Raw genomic sequence first — 14,728 nt, 5'->3', positions numbered from 1 at the left:
ACAGCTGGTTAGAGAACAAAATATTAAAATCTATTTATTAAGTGGAGGCCACTTAATGCAAGTGAAAACCAAACCATAAGATGCACTTAGCTCAGGAACTGCATACAGGTCTCCCTTAAATGGAACAAGTAAAATTCAAAGCTCCCCACGCGCCGAAAAAGCAGAGGTGCGCTCAGAGCCCTCTGTGGCCATGGACTCGAAGACAGCTGTCTGAACTCAGAGGATCACCAGCCATTCAAAGTGTATCTGGGGCTTCTTAATTGGCTTATTCCATATCTTTGCAGCAAAAAGTGTCTTAAATTTATCCCTCAGTCTACCAAAGGGGGAATAAAAGCTCGGAACTCCAAAACAGAGCATGGTGCTCCAGCGCCTGATCTTGGTTGACAAGTTGAGGTATCTTCTCAGCTGGCCCCAGAAAAGCCACGACTGAAACGTCAAGTTTCCAATGCTCCTTGCTCCTGGTGAACAAATAAACTAAAAAGCTGTGGAGATCAAATGCAACTGGCATTCAATTCCAACTCCCACTCCAAGACCATGTAAGTGCAGTTCTAACAATGTACCACATTATTTGCCACTAAACAGCAATCTTCTCCACGGAAATCAACGTATCCAAGTAAAATGAAATTTCAATTTAATGAAAAGACTCTCCTTTAAAAGATGATCAACAACTTTGCCAATCAGAAAGTACATTTGAAAAACCATCAAATTTGTTCCCTAAAGACATCCATCGCCTATTTCTATAGCAAGATGGTCTTATTGTGTAATATCACATCGATCCTGCCACTAAAGCAAAAATCAGATGTTAAAATAAAGTGAGTTAGTCATGCACATCTGAGAGAAACAAAAGCACAAGAGAAATGGAAGTTTTCCCAGTGAGAGTTTTCCTGAGGAAAAAACACCACAATAGAATGGGAAATGATACTTCAACTGCAATTTACTTTATTCTAACGACTTGTTCAGAATCACATGGTCCATTATGATGTGACATACCCCTAACATGTAGGGCTCACACTCAGGGAGACCCACTCCTCCCAGCAGAGTGGAAACAGCTGTCCTGTGGCCCAACATCTGCATCCTCTCCACCACTGAGCCCTTATCATTCAAGCTCAGGACTCGCCACAATTACTTTCCTCCTAAAAGCTAACCAGAAAACGACTCTTTCCAGGCTCTCTTCACAGCATCCCCCAGCCCACTATCTGCAATTCTGGAATTTCCTGTTAAAGCAAGTACCGATTTTCATCCATAATACTCAAGAACAGTCAGAATCACCAATCTCCTACCCTCTCCTCCATTCTGGAAAGGGCTCTCTGGAAGGACAAGGTCAGGAGAAGGGAGGAACAAGAAGCCCACTGAAGTTGAAAGTCACAGGGAGCCACTGTCAGCGAAGATCTTTCACTTCTACCACTTGTTAATGCTGTGTAGAACCCACGCTGAAACTTACTATTATCCAGACTTGAAATCTCTATTGTTTTGGAACATTTTCTTGAGCTTTCCTATTTACCGTTCAAAAAACCAAAAGTCTCAGTCCTCATGACTCACAAAAAAAGAGATTATCTTACAAATTATCTTACAAATTTCTGCCCATTTAAAAACATGTTTTTAAAATTGTACTTTGTGGAAAAACTTTTGTGAAAAGTAGATGATTACTAACCAAATCATCAAATTCCTGTGCCTGCCCATTCTCACGGCATCACTATAACAATCTTTTCATCCATAGAGGGCACGCCCAGAACAGAGTTCACCGTTCCGCTTAATGATTCTCTGTTAGAGAAAAACTGAAGTGGTCAGTAAGGCGCGTGGAACTTAACTTGAATGACATCAGAGTCGAATATCTCAGCGCACAATTCTGAGTGAACTATCTAATCTCCAAAATCAATCCACTGTGGAATAAACAGAGATTACCAGAGGGCATCTAACAGCATGCAGGGCCAAATGACTTACCTTGTGCAAAGGGAGCACCAGGAACGCTCCTCCCCCGCTCGCTTCTACGATTATGGCAACAAATCTGGGATTGACAGCGCAAAAGGAACTATCCCAGGTCACACGAGAAACCCGGATATCATCATAACACTGGTCATTCTTCACCGCTTGTCCAAATACATGCCGAAACTTGCTCTGTCGTACCACTCGCCTCATCGTGTCTGTAGAAAGGCAAAAATTATGTTAAGATTATGCACCAAACTGAAAACTGTACTTTTACAAATGAAAAGCTCCAACTAGAAAAAAACAGAATGGTATGGCATTTTGTCTGCTCCTAAAAAATAGCCAAATGGCAAATCCAAATTTCCTCTTGCAGCACATACCCAGAGAAAACTGCAAAATGCGTCAGGGAAAGAATTACAAAGAAATGAAAAATTCCTAATTCAAGATCCAGAAACAGCTCATCAGTTTTAATTTCAGGAGAAAGATCAAGGCAAAGAATGAAGGAAAATTAGCCTTTCAACTTTGGGTGGGAACTGAAAGATAATTCACTCCAACCCTCTCCTTTCAAAGATAAGAAAACAACAAAGTGAAGTGATCTGGCAGCTTTGAAGCTGAAGACTTCCCCTGCCCAAAAAAGTTAGACTACTGTGGCTTTTCCCTCGCCTGCCAAGGTAATTTTTCAGTGTTAAGCATTTTCCCCAGACATCAGCACTCTGCTGTCTGAGAACCGTGCCTGCTCACGAGTGTGTCCACAAGACCAACTACGCGTAGTGGAGAATTCAAGAGATATAAGCCGCCACCCTTGTCTTCAAGAGCCTTCCAAGACAGGAATAAGAAGGAGAGCAACTCAGAACCAAAGTCCCAGGGCTGAGTGCTACCAGGAGCCTGACTAATGAAGCCAACAGGTCAAAAGCCAGGTCTCGGGAAAGAGTAGCAAGGATTTAAATGGACAGCAATGTGATAAAAGTGATATTTAGGATGACAAGAGGTCTGGCAGTAGCATACTGGACATATCAGGCAGGGGAAACCAAAAGCAAGGTGCTGGGCTAAGAAGCTGTGACAATAAACCAGGCCTGAGAAAGGCCTGGAATGATTAGGGCAGTAGCAGTTGGACAGAGGAAAGGAAAAACTCAGGGAGGGGAAACGAAATCAGGATGGGTTTTCACGTCAGAGTTGATCATTCACCACAGCCACTTCCCAATAAACCAGGGGCCCTGGGGGAGGGAAGTGACACCGAGTTGGTGTTGCTGGGCTTCCTCATGGGTAATTTCTGACTCCAACTTCCACTAGGTCTTCCAACAGACATATGCACTGCAAGCTTTGTGCTGCAGAATCACCAGGTCCCATCTGAATGAGCTTTCCTAGACCGCACCCAGTGGAATTACCCTATCTGCTAACACAGGACATTCTGTGCATACTGGCTAGGATAGAAGGAGCCCAGAGAAAACATAAGCGGAAATGGAACATGGTCAAACCTTGACGACTCAGCTGAAAACCAGTCCTCCTGATCCCCACCTACAGAGGAGGTCTAACACCTGTCCACTCGTGCCAAATGGGACACGTGGTGGGCTGGTGCTAACTCCTTCCTTTGAATTCCCTTCCTCACGGCTCGGGGCCCACTGCTAAAAGCAGAGGGAGAGAATTTATTTTTGCCAGAGCCTCCTTCTACCCTTCCCAGGCATGTGCAAAAGTGGCCTCTCTCCAGAGCCTGGGGCATGTGGCTGGACTGAGGCAACAAATCCTTGGCAGACAGCTGAGCACCGTGTTCCTCAGACCAGCTGTTGCCAGACCTTTCCAGCTGACTACCAGGACCAAGCATTTAGAGTACTTGGTAGAGAAGATGGCAAATGATTTGCTTCCACTTGGCCAGGGTTCTTCATTTGTGAAACAGTATGAAGACTTCTCAAACACGAGGAGATAAGACAGCTCCCATGAGGTAGGGAAAACCCTAAGAAGAGCACATCCGTACAAAAGCCCATGCACAGGCGGCTGGCCTCAGGACCCACTTCCCTACACGACCATCTGCACAAGTCAGCAGAAGCTGGACTCCCCACCAGCACCTCCCAGAAAGTGTTTCAACAGCGAGTTAGCAGGGAAGAAGAAACATTTGCAACATATGTCAGAGTTCCTATCCTTCATGCATAAATTTTTACAAATCCAAAACATGAAAATCCCAATAGAAAACTACATAAAGGACATGAAGAGATAATTTACCAAAGAAAGACAAATGGCATTTATCTCCATTCCTCCTGAAATGCTAATAAAATGACAGTGAAGGAATAAAAATAAGTATAAACACCAAAGGACACTGGAAAGGAGGCTACCAGAGAGCAAATGTGACCAGGAAATCTTAGAAGACGGAAACTAACACACACATGTACAGTGAGTGTTCTCCACTCAGCTGAGTGTCTCAGAAGGACGCCAAGGCTCACAGTGACACCCAGAGCTTTCAGAAGACAAACTGTGTCTAGAGAGAGGGACGTGGGAGAGGAGCTGCAGAGAAAATTGACTGAAAACCTAAATCAGGAGCAGCTTGACACCAAGATCCCCTCCTTCAGTGCTGCACAATCAGGGGACTGGCCCACACCCAGCTGAGCAGAAGCCAGACTGGCAGGATGACACCCAGCACAGGTGAACACAGGTATGAGCAGGTGCCACCCTGACAACCTGGTTCTATACAGCGGCGCCTCCTCCAGCGCCCTGTACCTGGAACACCCAGGACACTGGCTGCCAGGTGTAGACAGCACCTGCCCCACTCTGCAGATCAGACCTCAGGGCCCTCTGTGAGGCCCACCACTCAACCAGCCCCTCCACCCACACAGGTATCATGTCAGCTTTTTGTGCCTCACTTTTAAATGTGAAGGGACATCTGAAGGCTTCTACCTTGAAAAACAAGATAATTTTTCCTCTTCATTCAAATAGGCTAGATACCATCTAATCTCACCAACAAAATGAATATTAATATAAATATGTAAAGTACACCAAATGTCTTCATTGAAAGATATTACACAAAACTGCCAGTCAACTTACATACTAAACTCCCTTTAACTCATTTCTATACCTAGTGACAACTTATTTTCATTCTAACTTCATGGAGTCAGAAAGGTATAAAGGCTGTTTTGCTACAACCATGGAGTAGAGTGTTAGCTGCAGAGCAGAGAGAGCGAGAACAGCCAGGGCTTCCACAGCACTGCGCTGACAGCCAGGCACGTCCATGCAGAGCATGAAGGGCAGTGTGCACCCGCGCAATCCAGGGTGGAACTTGATCTGAGTGAGCTCAGCTGTCCACATGTGGCACGGCTGCTTTGCTGCACACGACAGAGAAATGCAACGAGGAGGGCAGGCTCCAGAGCCAGGCAGCCTCCTGAGGGAGAAGCACAGGTGGACCATTTCCTTCCTGCCATGGTTCAGTAAAGTCACTGAACCTCCTAAGTGCCAGATTCTCTATCTGAAAATGGGTACCACACACATAAACTTGAAGTGAACATTAAATGAGCACTCAGTGATGGGACTGTGGCAGGAGATAAATTGCTAAAGCACCTTGTATGGTGAGACACACAGCTAAATACACAATAAATGTCAGCTACTGTTATCATCCTAGTACCTGATATAAAGTAATCTGGATTCAAATCCCAGTTCTGTCACTTGTTAGCAAATTACTTAATCTTTCTGAGCCTCAGTTTCCTCATCTAAAGAATGAAGAGAATGATACCTATAATAAGAATTAAAAACATCTGACAAAGCCCAACTCCAGATGGTTTCACTGCTGAAGTCTACCAACATTTAACAAATACAAATTCTTTACAAATTCCTCCAAAGAACACAAGAGAAAACACTTGCAAGCTAATTTTGTGAGGCCAGTATTACGCTGATACCAAAACCAGACAAAGACATCACAAGAAAACTAGACCAATATCTCTTATGAATATAGACACAAAAATTCTCAACGAACTACTAGGAGACCAAATCTAGCAACATATGACCAAATCTAGCAACATACATGTTTTATAAAAAGGGATTATACGCCATGACCAAATGGGACTTATCCCAAGAATGCAAGGTTGGTTCAACATCTGAAAATCAAATAATGTGACATATAGCAATCAAATTTTAAAAAATCACACGATCATCTCACACAGAAAAAATATCTGACAAAATCTAATTCTCTTTCATGATAAAAACACTCAAGAAACTAGGAATAGAAGAGAACTTCCTCAAATTGATTTTCTTCAAAAAAAACCACACAGATAACACAACATTCAATGGTGAAAGATGCTTTCCCCCCAAGATAGGAACAGACAAAAATGTCCACTCTTGCCACTTCTACGCAGCAATGTACTACAGGTTCTAGCCAGGTAAGAAAAAGAAATAAAAGGCATTCAAATTGGCAGAGAAGAAGTAAAACTATCTCTGAATGCAGCAGACACGTTCTTACATGTAGAAAGTCCTAAGGAACCCACGAAAAAACTATTATGACTCATGAACAAGTTCAGCAAGGTTGTAGGATAAGAAATCAATATGCAAGAAGCAACTGCATTTCTGTACGCTGATAACAATCTGAAAGTGAAACCAACAAACAATTCCATTCATAGTAGTATCAGAAAGAATAAAATACTTAGGAATAAACCTAACCAAGCAGGTGAAAGACTGTATAATGAAAACTATGAAACATTGCTGGAATTAAAGACACAATTAAATGGAAAAACATCCCATGTTCATGGATCATAAGACTTAACATTAAGATGGTAATGTAATCTCCATCAGAATCCCACCTGATTTCTCCCCAGAAATGGACAAACTGATTCTAAAATTCATATGGAATTGCAAGAGACCCAAAAATAGCCAAAACCACCCTGAAAAAGAAGAATGAATTAGGAAGATTCATACTTCCTAACTACAAAACTTACTTCAAAAGCAATGGAAATCAAGACAGTGAGGTATGAGAACAAGGACAGACATAGAGATCAACGGAACAGAATTCCAAGTCCAGAAATAAATTCATACATCTTCAGTCAAGTGATTTTCAACAAGGGCATGAACAGCCACCACGTGCAAAAGAAGCTGGACCCTGACCTCATACCCTATAAAATAACTAACTCAGAATAGATCAAAAACACTAACTATAAGAGCTGAAACTATAAAACTCTTAGAAGAAAACATAGGATTAAATCCTCAGGACCTTGGATCTGGCAAAGGATTCTTAGATATGCCACCAAAAGCATAAGCAACAAAAGAAAAAGTACACAAATTGGACTGCATAAAAATTCAAAGCGTTTGTGCTTCAAAGCGCATCAAGGAAGTGAAAAGACAGCCCACAGAATAGGGGAAAATTTTTGCAAATCATATATCTGATAAGGCACGTGTATCTACAATACATAAAGAATTCCTACAACTTAATAATAAAAAGACAATCCAATTTAAAAATGGGCAAAAGAATAGATATTTTGACAAAGAAGATATACGAATTCCAATAAGCACATAAAAAGATGCTGCAGGGGCCGGCCCCGTGGCGCAGCAGTTAAGTGCGCATGTTCTGCTTCGGCGGCCCAGGGTTCGCTGGTTCAGATCCCAGGTTGCAGACATGACACTGCCTGGCAAGCCATGCTGTGCCAGGCATCCCACATATAAAGTAGAGGAAGATGGGCACGGATGTGAGCTCAGGGCCAGTCTTCCTCAGCAAAAAAAGAGGAAGATTGGCGGCAGATGTTAGCTCAGGGCTAATCTTCCTCAAAAACAGAAAAAAAAAGATGCTGGACATCATTAATCATTCTGGAAATGTAAATCAAAACCCCAATGAAATACCACTTCACATCCACTAGGATGGCTAGAATCAAAAAGTTAGAGAATAACAAGTGTTGAAGAGGATCCAGAGAAATCAGAGCCCTCATACACTGCTGGTGGGAATGTAAAATGGCGCAGCTGCTTTGGAAAGCAGACTGGCAGTTCCTGAAATGATTAAACAGAGCGTTACCAGATGACCCAGAAATTCCACTCCTAGGAATTTACACAAAAGAACTGAAAACGGGTATTCGACCAAATACTTGTACATGAATGTTCATAGTAGCATATGCATAGTAGCCAAAGGGTGGAAACAACCCCTGTGCTGGGTATCCATTGGATGAAGGGAAAAACAAAAAGTGATATAACCATACGATGGAATATTATTTCGTAACAAAAAGGAATGAAGTACTAATACATGCTACAACTTGGATGAAGCTTGAAAACTATTACACTAAGCGAAAGAAGCCAGTCACAAAAGTCCACCTATCAGCATTCCGTTCGTACAGAAGTCCAGAACAGGCAAACCTATAGACATACAAAGTAGATTAGCAGTTGCCTGCGCAAGGGGTACCCTGCTCATTAGATCTTTCAAGTACAAATTCTTAAAACTGCATAGGGCCTCTTCTTTGCAATTGGAGGATCATCACAGCACAGCCATGCACCGTATAATAAAGAGCAGTCAATGACGGACTGCAGATACGACGGTGGTCTCATTAGTACCGTACAGCCGAGGTGCGTAGTAGGCTATACCATCTAGGTTTATGTAAGTAATCTACGATGTTTGCACAATGATAAAATTGCCTAACGACACATTTCTCAGAACATGTCCCCATTATTAAGTGGCACATGACTTATAACAGACGGAGACAATGTAGCAATAAGTCATTCATTAAGCAAATCCAACAAATGTTTACAAATTTCCAAATAAAGTGACTTTAGATGGGAGAAAAATACAATGTGGTTTCTAATTTCCACAAAATGTGACAATTACAAACCTTACCTAAGGCCTTAAAAGATGCAATTTATCATTCTACTTATACTTCAGACAGGACCAAGGCTATTCTAGAATGGTTTTCGTTGTAATAAAAACAGATATGGGGCTGGCCTGGTGGCGCAGCAGTTAAGTGCGCCATGTCCTGCTTCTCGGAGGCCCAGGGTTCGCCGGTTCGGATCCCAGGTGTGGACATGGCACCGCTTAGCAAAAAGCCATGCTGTGGTAGGCGTCCCACATATAAAGTAGAGGAAGATGGGCACGGATGTTAGCTCAGGGCTAGTCTTCCTCCCCAAAAGAAGAGGAGGATTGGCAGTAGTTAACTCAGGGCTAATCTTCCTCAAAAAATAAATAAACAAACAAACAGATATGTCTGTGGAAGACAACATGAGAACAGGTTGAGTGCAAAGGTTTAACTAATGAAATGCTTCTCCGGGATTTGGGTGAAACCTCTATTTTAGAAACATGGACAGTCGTCTCCCTGTCAAAGCTTCCAGGTGATACTGAAAGCCAAGAAAGAGGATTAAGGGTTAGGGCTTCACTGCCCAGGAACTATCATAATACTTTTTTTTACAATTTCTTTATCTTTTTTATAGTCACCATGCTGTAAATTACATCCCCAGGACTTATTTATCTTATAACTGGAAGTCTGTTCTTCTGACCACCATCACTCATTTCACACCGCCTCCCTCGTGGTCTATCCATGTTGTCACAAACGGCAGAATTTCCTTTTTATGGCTGAATAATATCCCATTGTATATATACACACATATCTTCCTTACCCACTCACCTGTTGATGGACACTTAGGTTGTTTCCACACCTTGGCTATTGCAAATTATGCTGCAATGAACACGGGGCACGGGTATCTTTTCAAGATAGTGATTTTTTTTCCTTTGGATAAATACCCAGAAGTGGAATTGTTGGATCATACGGTATTTCATCTTTTAATTTTATGAGGAACCTCCATACTGTTTTCCATAGTGGCTGCCTTAATTTACAATCCCACATAAATTTCTAATCAGTAGTTAATATACTCTTGTTTTTAGCTTCAAATAAAGAAAATCTAAAAGCTGACTACCAATATTCACAATACTTAACAGGTCATCTAAGGAAACAATGATTAAAACTTTCTTTACAAATTTTCTTTACATCTTAACCAGGAACAAGCTGTAAAAATAAGGTCTACCGCCAGGGTTTAAGGACTTATTTTACAAGTGTCAGAGGAAAGTTTGCTAAAACTCATTCTCAGAGTAAAATTTCCATCTTACAGTCAGCTGCTAAGCCTCAACCTCTAGGAGAGCGTAAGGAATGTTTCTCATGGTACTGCCAAGTCACGTCACACACAGACAATTTATTTCATGGGCCATACAAGAAATGCTTTGGGTGTGAGGACGAAAATAATGTAGACAAGGCAAGGTGCTCATACTGTAATGGCACCAAATAAAATACACTCAAAACACCTGAGTAAATGTTACCACATTTTCTCTATTCTCTCTGCCTGTTTCCATCGATCTCATAAAAAAAGGACCACAATTTTGACATTTTCCTGTTTATTGAGAAGTTATCTGTTTAAAGATTCCAGCAGATGTACTTCTATGGTTCATACAAAAGGAAACACATCCTGCTAGGAACACATACAGGAAAACCCCTACTAGCAGCAAAATCCCGCTCGGCACATTTGCTGAGACCATCCCAGAGCATCAGTTACTCAAGCGGTCAGCAGGCTGAGCACGTTTCCTAGCCAGCAGCAAGCGCAGGAGGACTCCAGAATGTCCCAACAGGGACAGCGCGCGTTCCCTCTCAGCTGCTGCTCTTAGGACAGGCACTTTCTAATGGGGGAGAGATCAGACACGTCAGGGAATCGAAAGCGGCAAGTTGGACAGCAGATAAGGAAACGACGTCCTAAAATTAGCTATTTAAATGGCAATGCCAACAGTTAAAAATTCCTTTTAAAAAGTTGGAAATGTAATATGTAAGCCTATGTAGAATACACATTCACAAGAGAGCAGACATTCAAAAACAAATATGGGAGGTACTCCGGTTAAATACAAAAATTCAACACTCACCATTTCTGGATATGAGATGGCTGGGCTTTTTCGAATTTTCTTAAACAAAATCTACCAGTGATACTCGAAGAGTTCATCTAACAAATCATTTTCACTGCATCCAATTCCTTAATTAACAAATTCACATATGAGATAGCCAAGAAAAAATATGTCTAACTTACCTACTTTAATAGAAGTTGTTTTAAAAAGGAAGAAAAAACACCACAGGTCACATTTGCTGTAAAGCACAGGAGGAAATCAGACAGAAAATAGACTTCATACAGAGCAGCTACGGCTCAAAGAGATTCACACTCCACTCATGACACTGAGGTCTTAGAACAAAATGATTTTTTCTATGGGGTTGGCACTGTGGCACAATGGTGAAGTTTGCGCACTCTGCTTTGGTGGCCCGAGGTTTGCAGGTTCAGATCTGGGTCACAGACCTGAGCACCACTCATCAAGCCATGCTGAGGCAGCGTCCCACATACAAAAAATAGAGGAAGCCTGGCACAGATGTTAGCTCAGCCACAATCTTCTTTAAGCAAAAGAGGAAGACTGGCAACAGATATTAGCTCAGGAACAGTCTTCCTCACCAATAAAAAATAAAAATAAAACCTTTAAAAAAAAAGTTTTTTTCTAGAAAGACTGCTCACCACTTAAGACAACTGACTGCAAGTATGGAAAAGCCTTGATGTTGGTTCAATGCATCATTACACCAAGAATGGCAGGAATAAAGAGGGAAAATTCACACTCATTACAGCGTTCCAAATAGTTTCGCCCCATTATTTATCCAGATCATAGGTAAAATGCCAAGAATGAGGCGTACCAAATATAAATGGACTAGGTTTTGAGTCAATAACCCATTATCATTTTAGTTTTTAAATGTTTCTAGGAGTGAAAAGACAAGAAAATGCAAGTGACATCTCCCAAGAAGCGTGCAGTCTCGGTCCTCACAGAAGCTGGAGTGGAAAGAGTCCCACAGCCCATGAATTTCAGGCCCTTCACTCTCAGCCCAGAGACATTATGGGACTCGTCCAAAAATAAAGGACTTCTAAGAGAGACACAATGACCTCGAACCACAAAGTACAGGGCACTCAACTTTCCACCCCCTGAACTCTCATACTTTTCCAATGATAAACTCCCCATCATACATACAATTTGGCTTTCCCACGTCAGCCAACAGTGCCACTCAGAGCTCTTTCAAGGCGGGGGTGGGTGGGGGGTCCTTGACAGCTCACGGTTCCATCTGGCCAGTTTATGCAATTTTTACATATGAGACAGCATTGTGCTTACGCTTTATGAAACAAAGAAACTGGCCATAAGCATTCAAATATACGAGACAAACAGCAGAGAGCATTAGGTATGCCAAAGAAAGCAAAACCTTACCTCTGACTGAAAACCCTTAGGTTTCACCCATAAGACTAGGTACTCAATTGTCCAAGAGACCTGCATGAAAGGACATGCATAAAAAACTGGAAATCTATATATCAAAGACGATTTCTAAAAGCTAGGTATAATGAACAGGTCCATACTTTTTAAAGCTTTCCAAGAAGAGAACTGTTACTTTTACATTTTAAAATCTGTCCTCATTTTAGGAACCTGTTAAGAGGTTGGGGACAACCTGACATCAACATAAGCATTCGCTGATGATTTAGAGTAGAATGTGAAGCCATGAAAGTGACTGCTAAAAATGAAGTCTGACAAGAAATGACCTAGATATATAAATCAAATCACCATAACGTCCACTTTAAATACCTTACAAAATGTCAATTATACCTCAATAAAGCTGAAATTCAAAAAAAACAGAAATGATATGAACAGCAAAATAGCCACATATAAAGATCCAAAATACAAAAAATTATAATCCTCAATTTAACTCTCTCACACTTGTATTAGAGACCCATTATCAACAAAAAGATGTCCTGATAGGGCCTGAACCTTACTTAACATATAATAAATAAGAACGACGTTACAGAAATTTTGCAGTTACTAAAACATGAGATTATAAGGCTTTATGGGTCATCCCTAGCTCTTCAATGACAGAAATACACTTTATTCACACTATTAAAATAAGAGCAGATTTTTCCTGAGATAATGTGCAAGGATGACACGTTTACAAGCCTCCGATCTCTCAATTTTCGCCTCATCACCAGCATCCTGGGGCTTTGAAAAAGGATTACTCAAGGAACCTCCATGGCAGACCCAGGGCAGGCACTAGCTGCCCAGAGAACAGACGGGACCCTATACACTGCGGGCAGCAGCACTCAGGGCCCTCAAGCGCACCGCAGGAGCCCAGGCTCCGAGCTGAACTGTGCTTCTCTCTTCAAAGAGCCAAATTAGTCCCAAGAGTTCACATACCAACCGCAGAACTTTCAGAGACGTGACTGACCCAACCTCACTTAAAAATTAGCAATGCCTGTGTTCTGAAATACTCTTTCTATACTGATGACCTGCTTTTCTTAACAGCTGGTAAAAAGCACACTGTGTGACTGTTCAAGCCCACGACTTAGTCAGATGGAGTTTCTCTTGGGATAAAATTTTAATAATTCTTTGTCAATATTCTTTTTTTTTTTTTGAGGAAGATCAGCCCTGAGCTAACTACTGCCAATCTTCCTCTTTTTGCTGAGGAAGACTGGCCCTGAGCTAACATCCATGCCCATCTTCCTCTATTTTATATGTGGGACGCCTACCACAGCCTGGCTTTTGGCCAAGAGGTGCCAAGTTCACACCCGGGATCTGAACCCACGAACCCCAGGCCACCGAGAAGTGGAATGTACGAACTTAACCGCTGCGCCACTGGGCCAGCCCCTTTGGCAATATTCTTATACCAGGAAACGAAATTATTGGATTCCCAGGTCTCTTGGGGGGTTTTCTAAGGTATTTTTATGAAGACCCTTGTAAGACAAGTCCTAGGCAAAACTAGCAACGTCAAAAACCAAAGTAACGAGCCAACCCCATGGCCTAGTGGTTAAGTTTGGTGCACTCTGCTTCAGTAGCCCAGGTTCTGTTCCCGGGTGCAGACCTGTCAGCAGCCACGCTGTGGCAGCAGCTCACACAGAAGAACCAGAACTTACAACTATACACAACTGTGTACTCAGGCTTTGTGGGGGGAAGGAAGAAAAAAAAACGAGGCAGATTGGCAACACATGTTAGCTTAGGGCAAATCTCCCCCCCTCCCCCCGCCCCCCCGCAAAAAAAACCAAAAACAAAACAAAGTAATCACCTTCAACTGAAGAACTTCAGTCTTCCCCTTTTTAATACCCATGCCTTGGACAAGCAGAGATTAAATAAACATAAACTCTTGACAATGTCTCAAGCAAACACTAAGCTACAGTAGGAAAAACTCTGGCTTGATGTCAGACACGACACAAGTTTACCCTGACACAGTCACTTACCCACTAAGTCATTTTGGTCCTACGGTCGTTGGTTTCTTCATCTAAAAAGTGGGAGAACTAAAATAAATGATTTCTAGAGCCTTATTATAACCTAAAGCCTACAAGTCTCCAGGGACTGGTCCTGCACTGGATGCAGTCCTCATTCCCCCAACAAACCCGCATTCACTGAGAACCGAACTAGCGACTAGCACCCACAGGGTTAGCCACATAACACACGCACTCAACTGCGAAGGCTGAGTAGGGCTTTAACCCCAGGCGCTCATCATTCATTTATTCAACAACTATTTACTGAGCTTTGACCACGCGCCTGGCATCAAGCTAGACACTGCAGACGCAATGGTGAGCAAGCAGACCTGGCCCTGCTCTCAGAGAGCTCACAGTGCAACGGAGGGGACACAGCACAATCAAAGAGACACACACTCGTTAACGTCCTGCTGGGACAGACGTACACAGGGGAGGGAAGTACACACTACACACTGGGGTAAAGAACCACCCCTTTGTATTAGCTCCAAAGAGCCTTCTCTTTACAAGTAGGGTGTTTGAAAAGAGTAAAAACCCATGAAAAACATTTAAATTATTACACCTTTTCAGA

General features: G+C 42.2%; 1 protein-coding gene across 10 annotated transcripts in view; it reads right to left on the bottom strand.

Moving 5' to 3' along the window:
• Positions 1 to 14,728, bottom strand: part of CORO1C (coronin 1C) — a 73,038-nt gene that overhangs the window by 45,641 nt on the left and 12,669 nt on the right. For 6 of the 10 annotated variants that reach the window (XM_070627050.1, XM_070627049.1, XM_070627053.1 and 3 more), the window contains one exon: positions 1,942 to 2,141. The exons of 1 other annotated variant lie outside the window; for it this stretch is intronic. In XM_070627050.1, the coding sequence (XP_070483151.1) occupies positions 1,942 to 2,136 (195 nt within the window). In that variant the 5' untranslated portion in view covers positions 2,137 to 2,141. Of the gene's footprint in view, positions 1 to 1,941; positions 2,142 to 12,127; positions 12,188 to 14,136; positions 14,178 to 14,728 lie in introns of all 10 variants that reach the window. 3 more of the 10 variants (XM_070627052.1, XM_070627056.1, XM_070627055.1) reach the window with 2 other exon arrangements.

Source organism: Equus przewalskii, chromosome 7, assembly GCF_037783145.1.
Source record: "Equus przewalskii isolate Varuska chromosome 7, EquPr2, whole genome shotgun sequence".
Classification (NCBI taxonomy): domain Eukaryota; kingdom Metazoa; phylum Chordata; class Mammalia; order Perissodactyla; family Equidae; genus Equus; species Equus przewalskii.
Note: the sequence above shows the minus strand (reverse complement) of the source record. Positions and strands in the feature narration are given on the sequence as shown.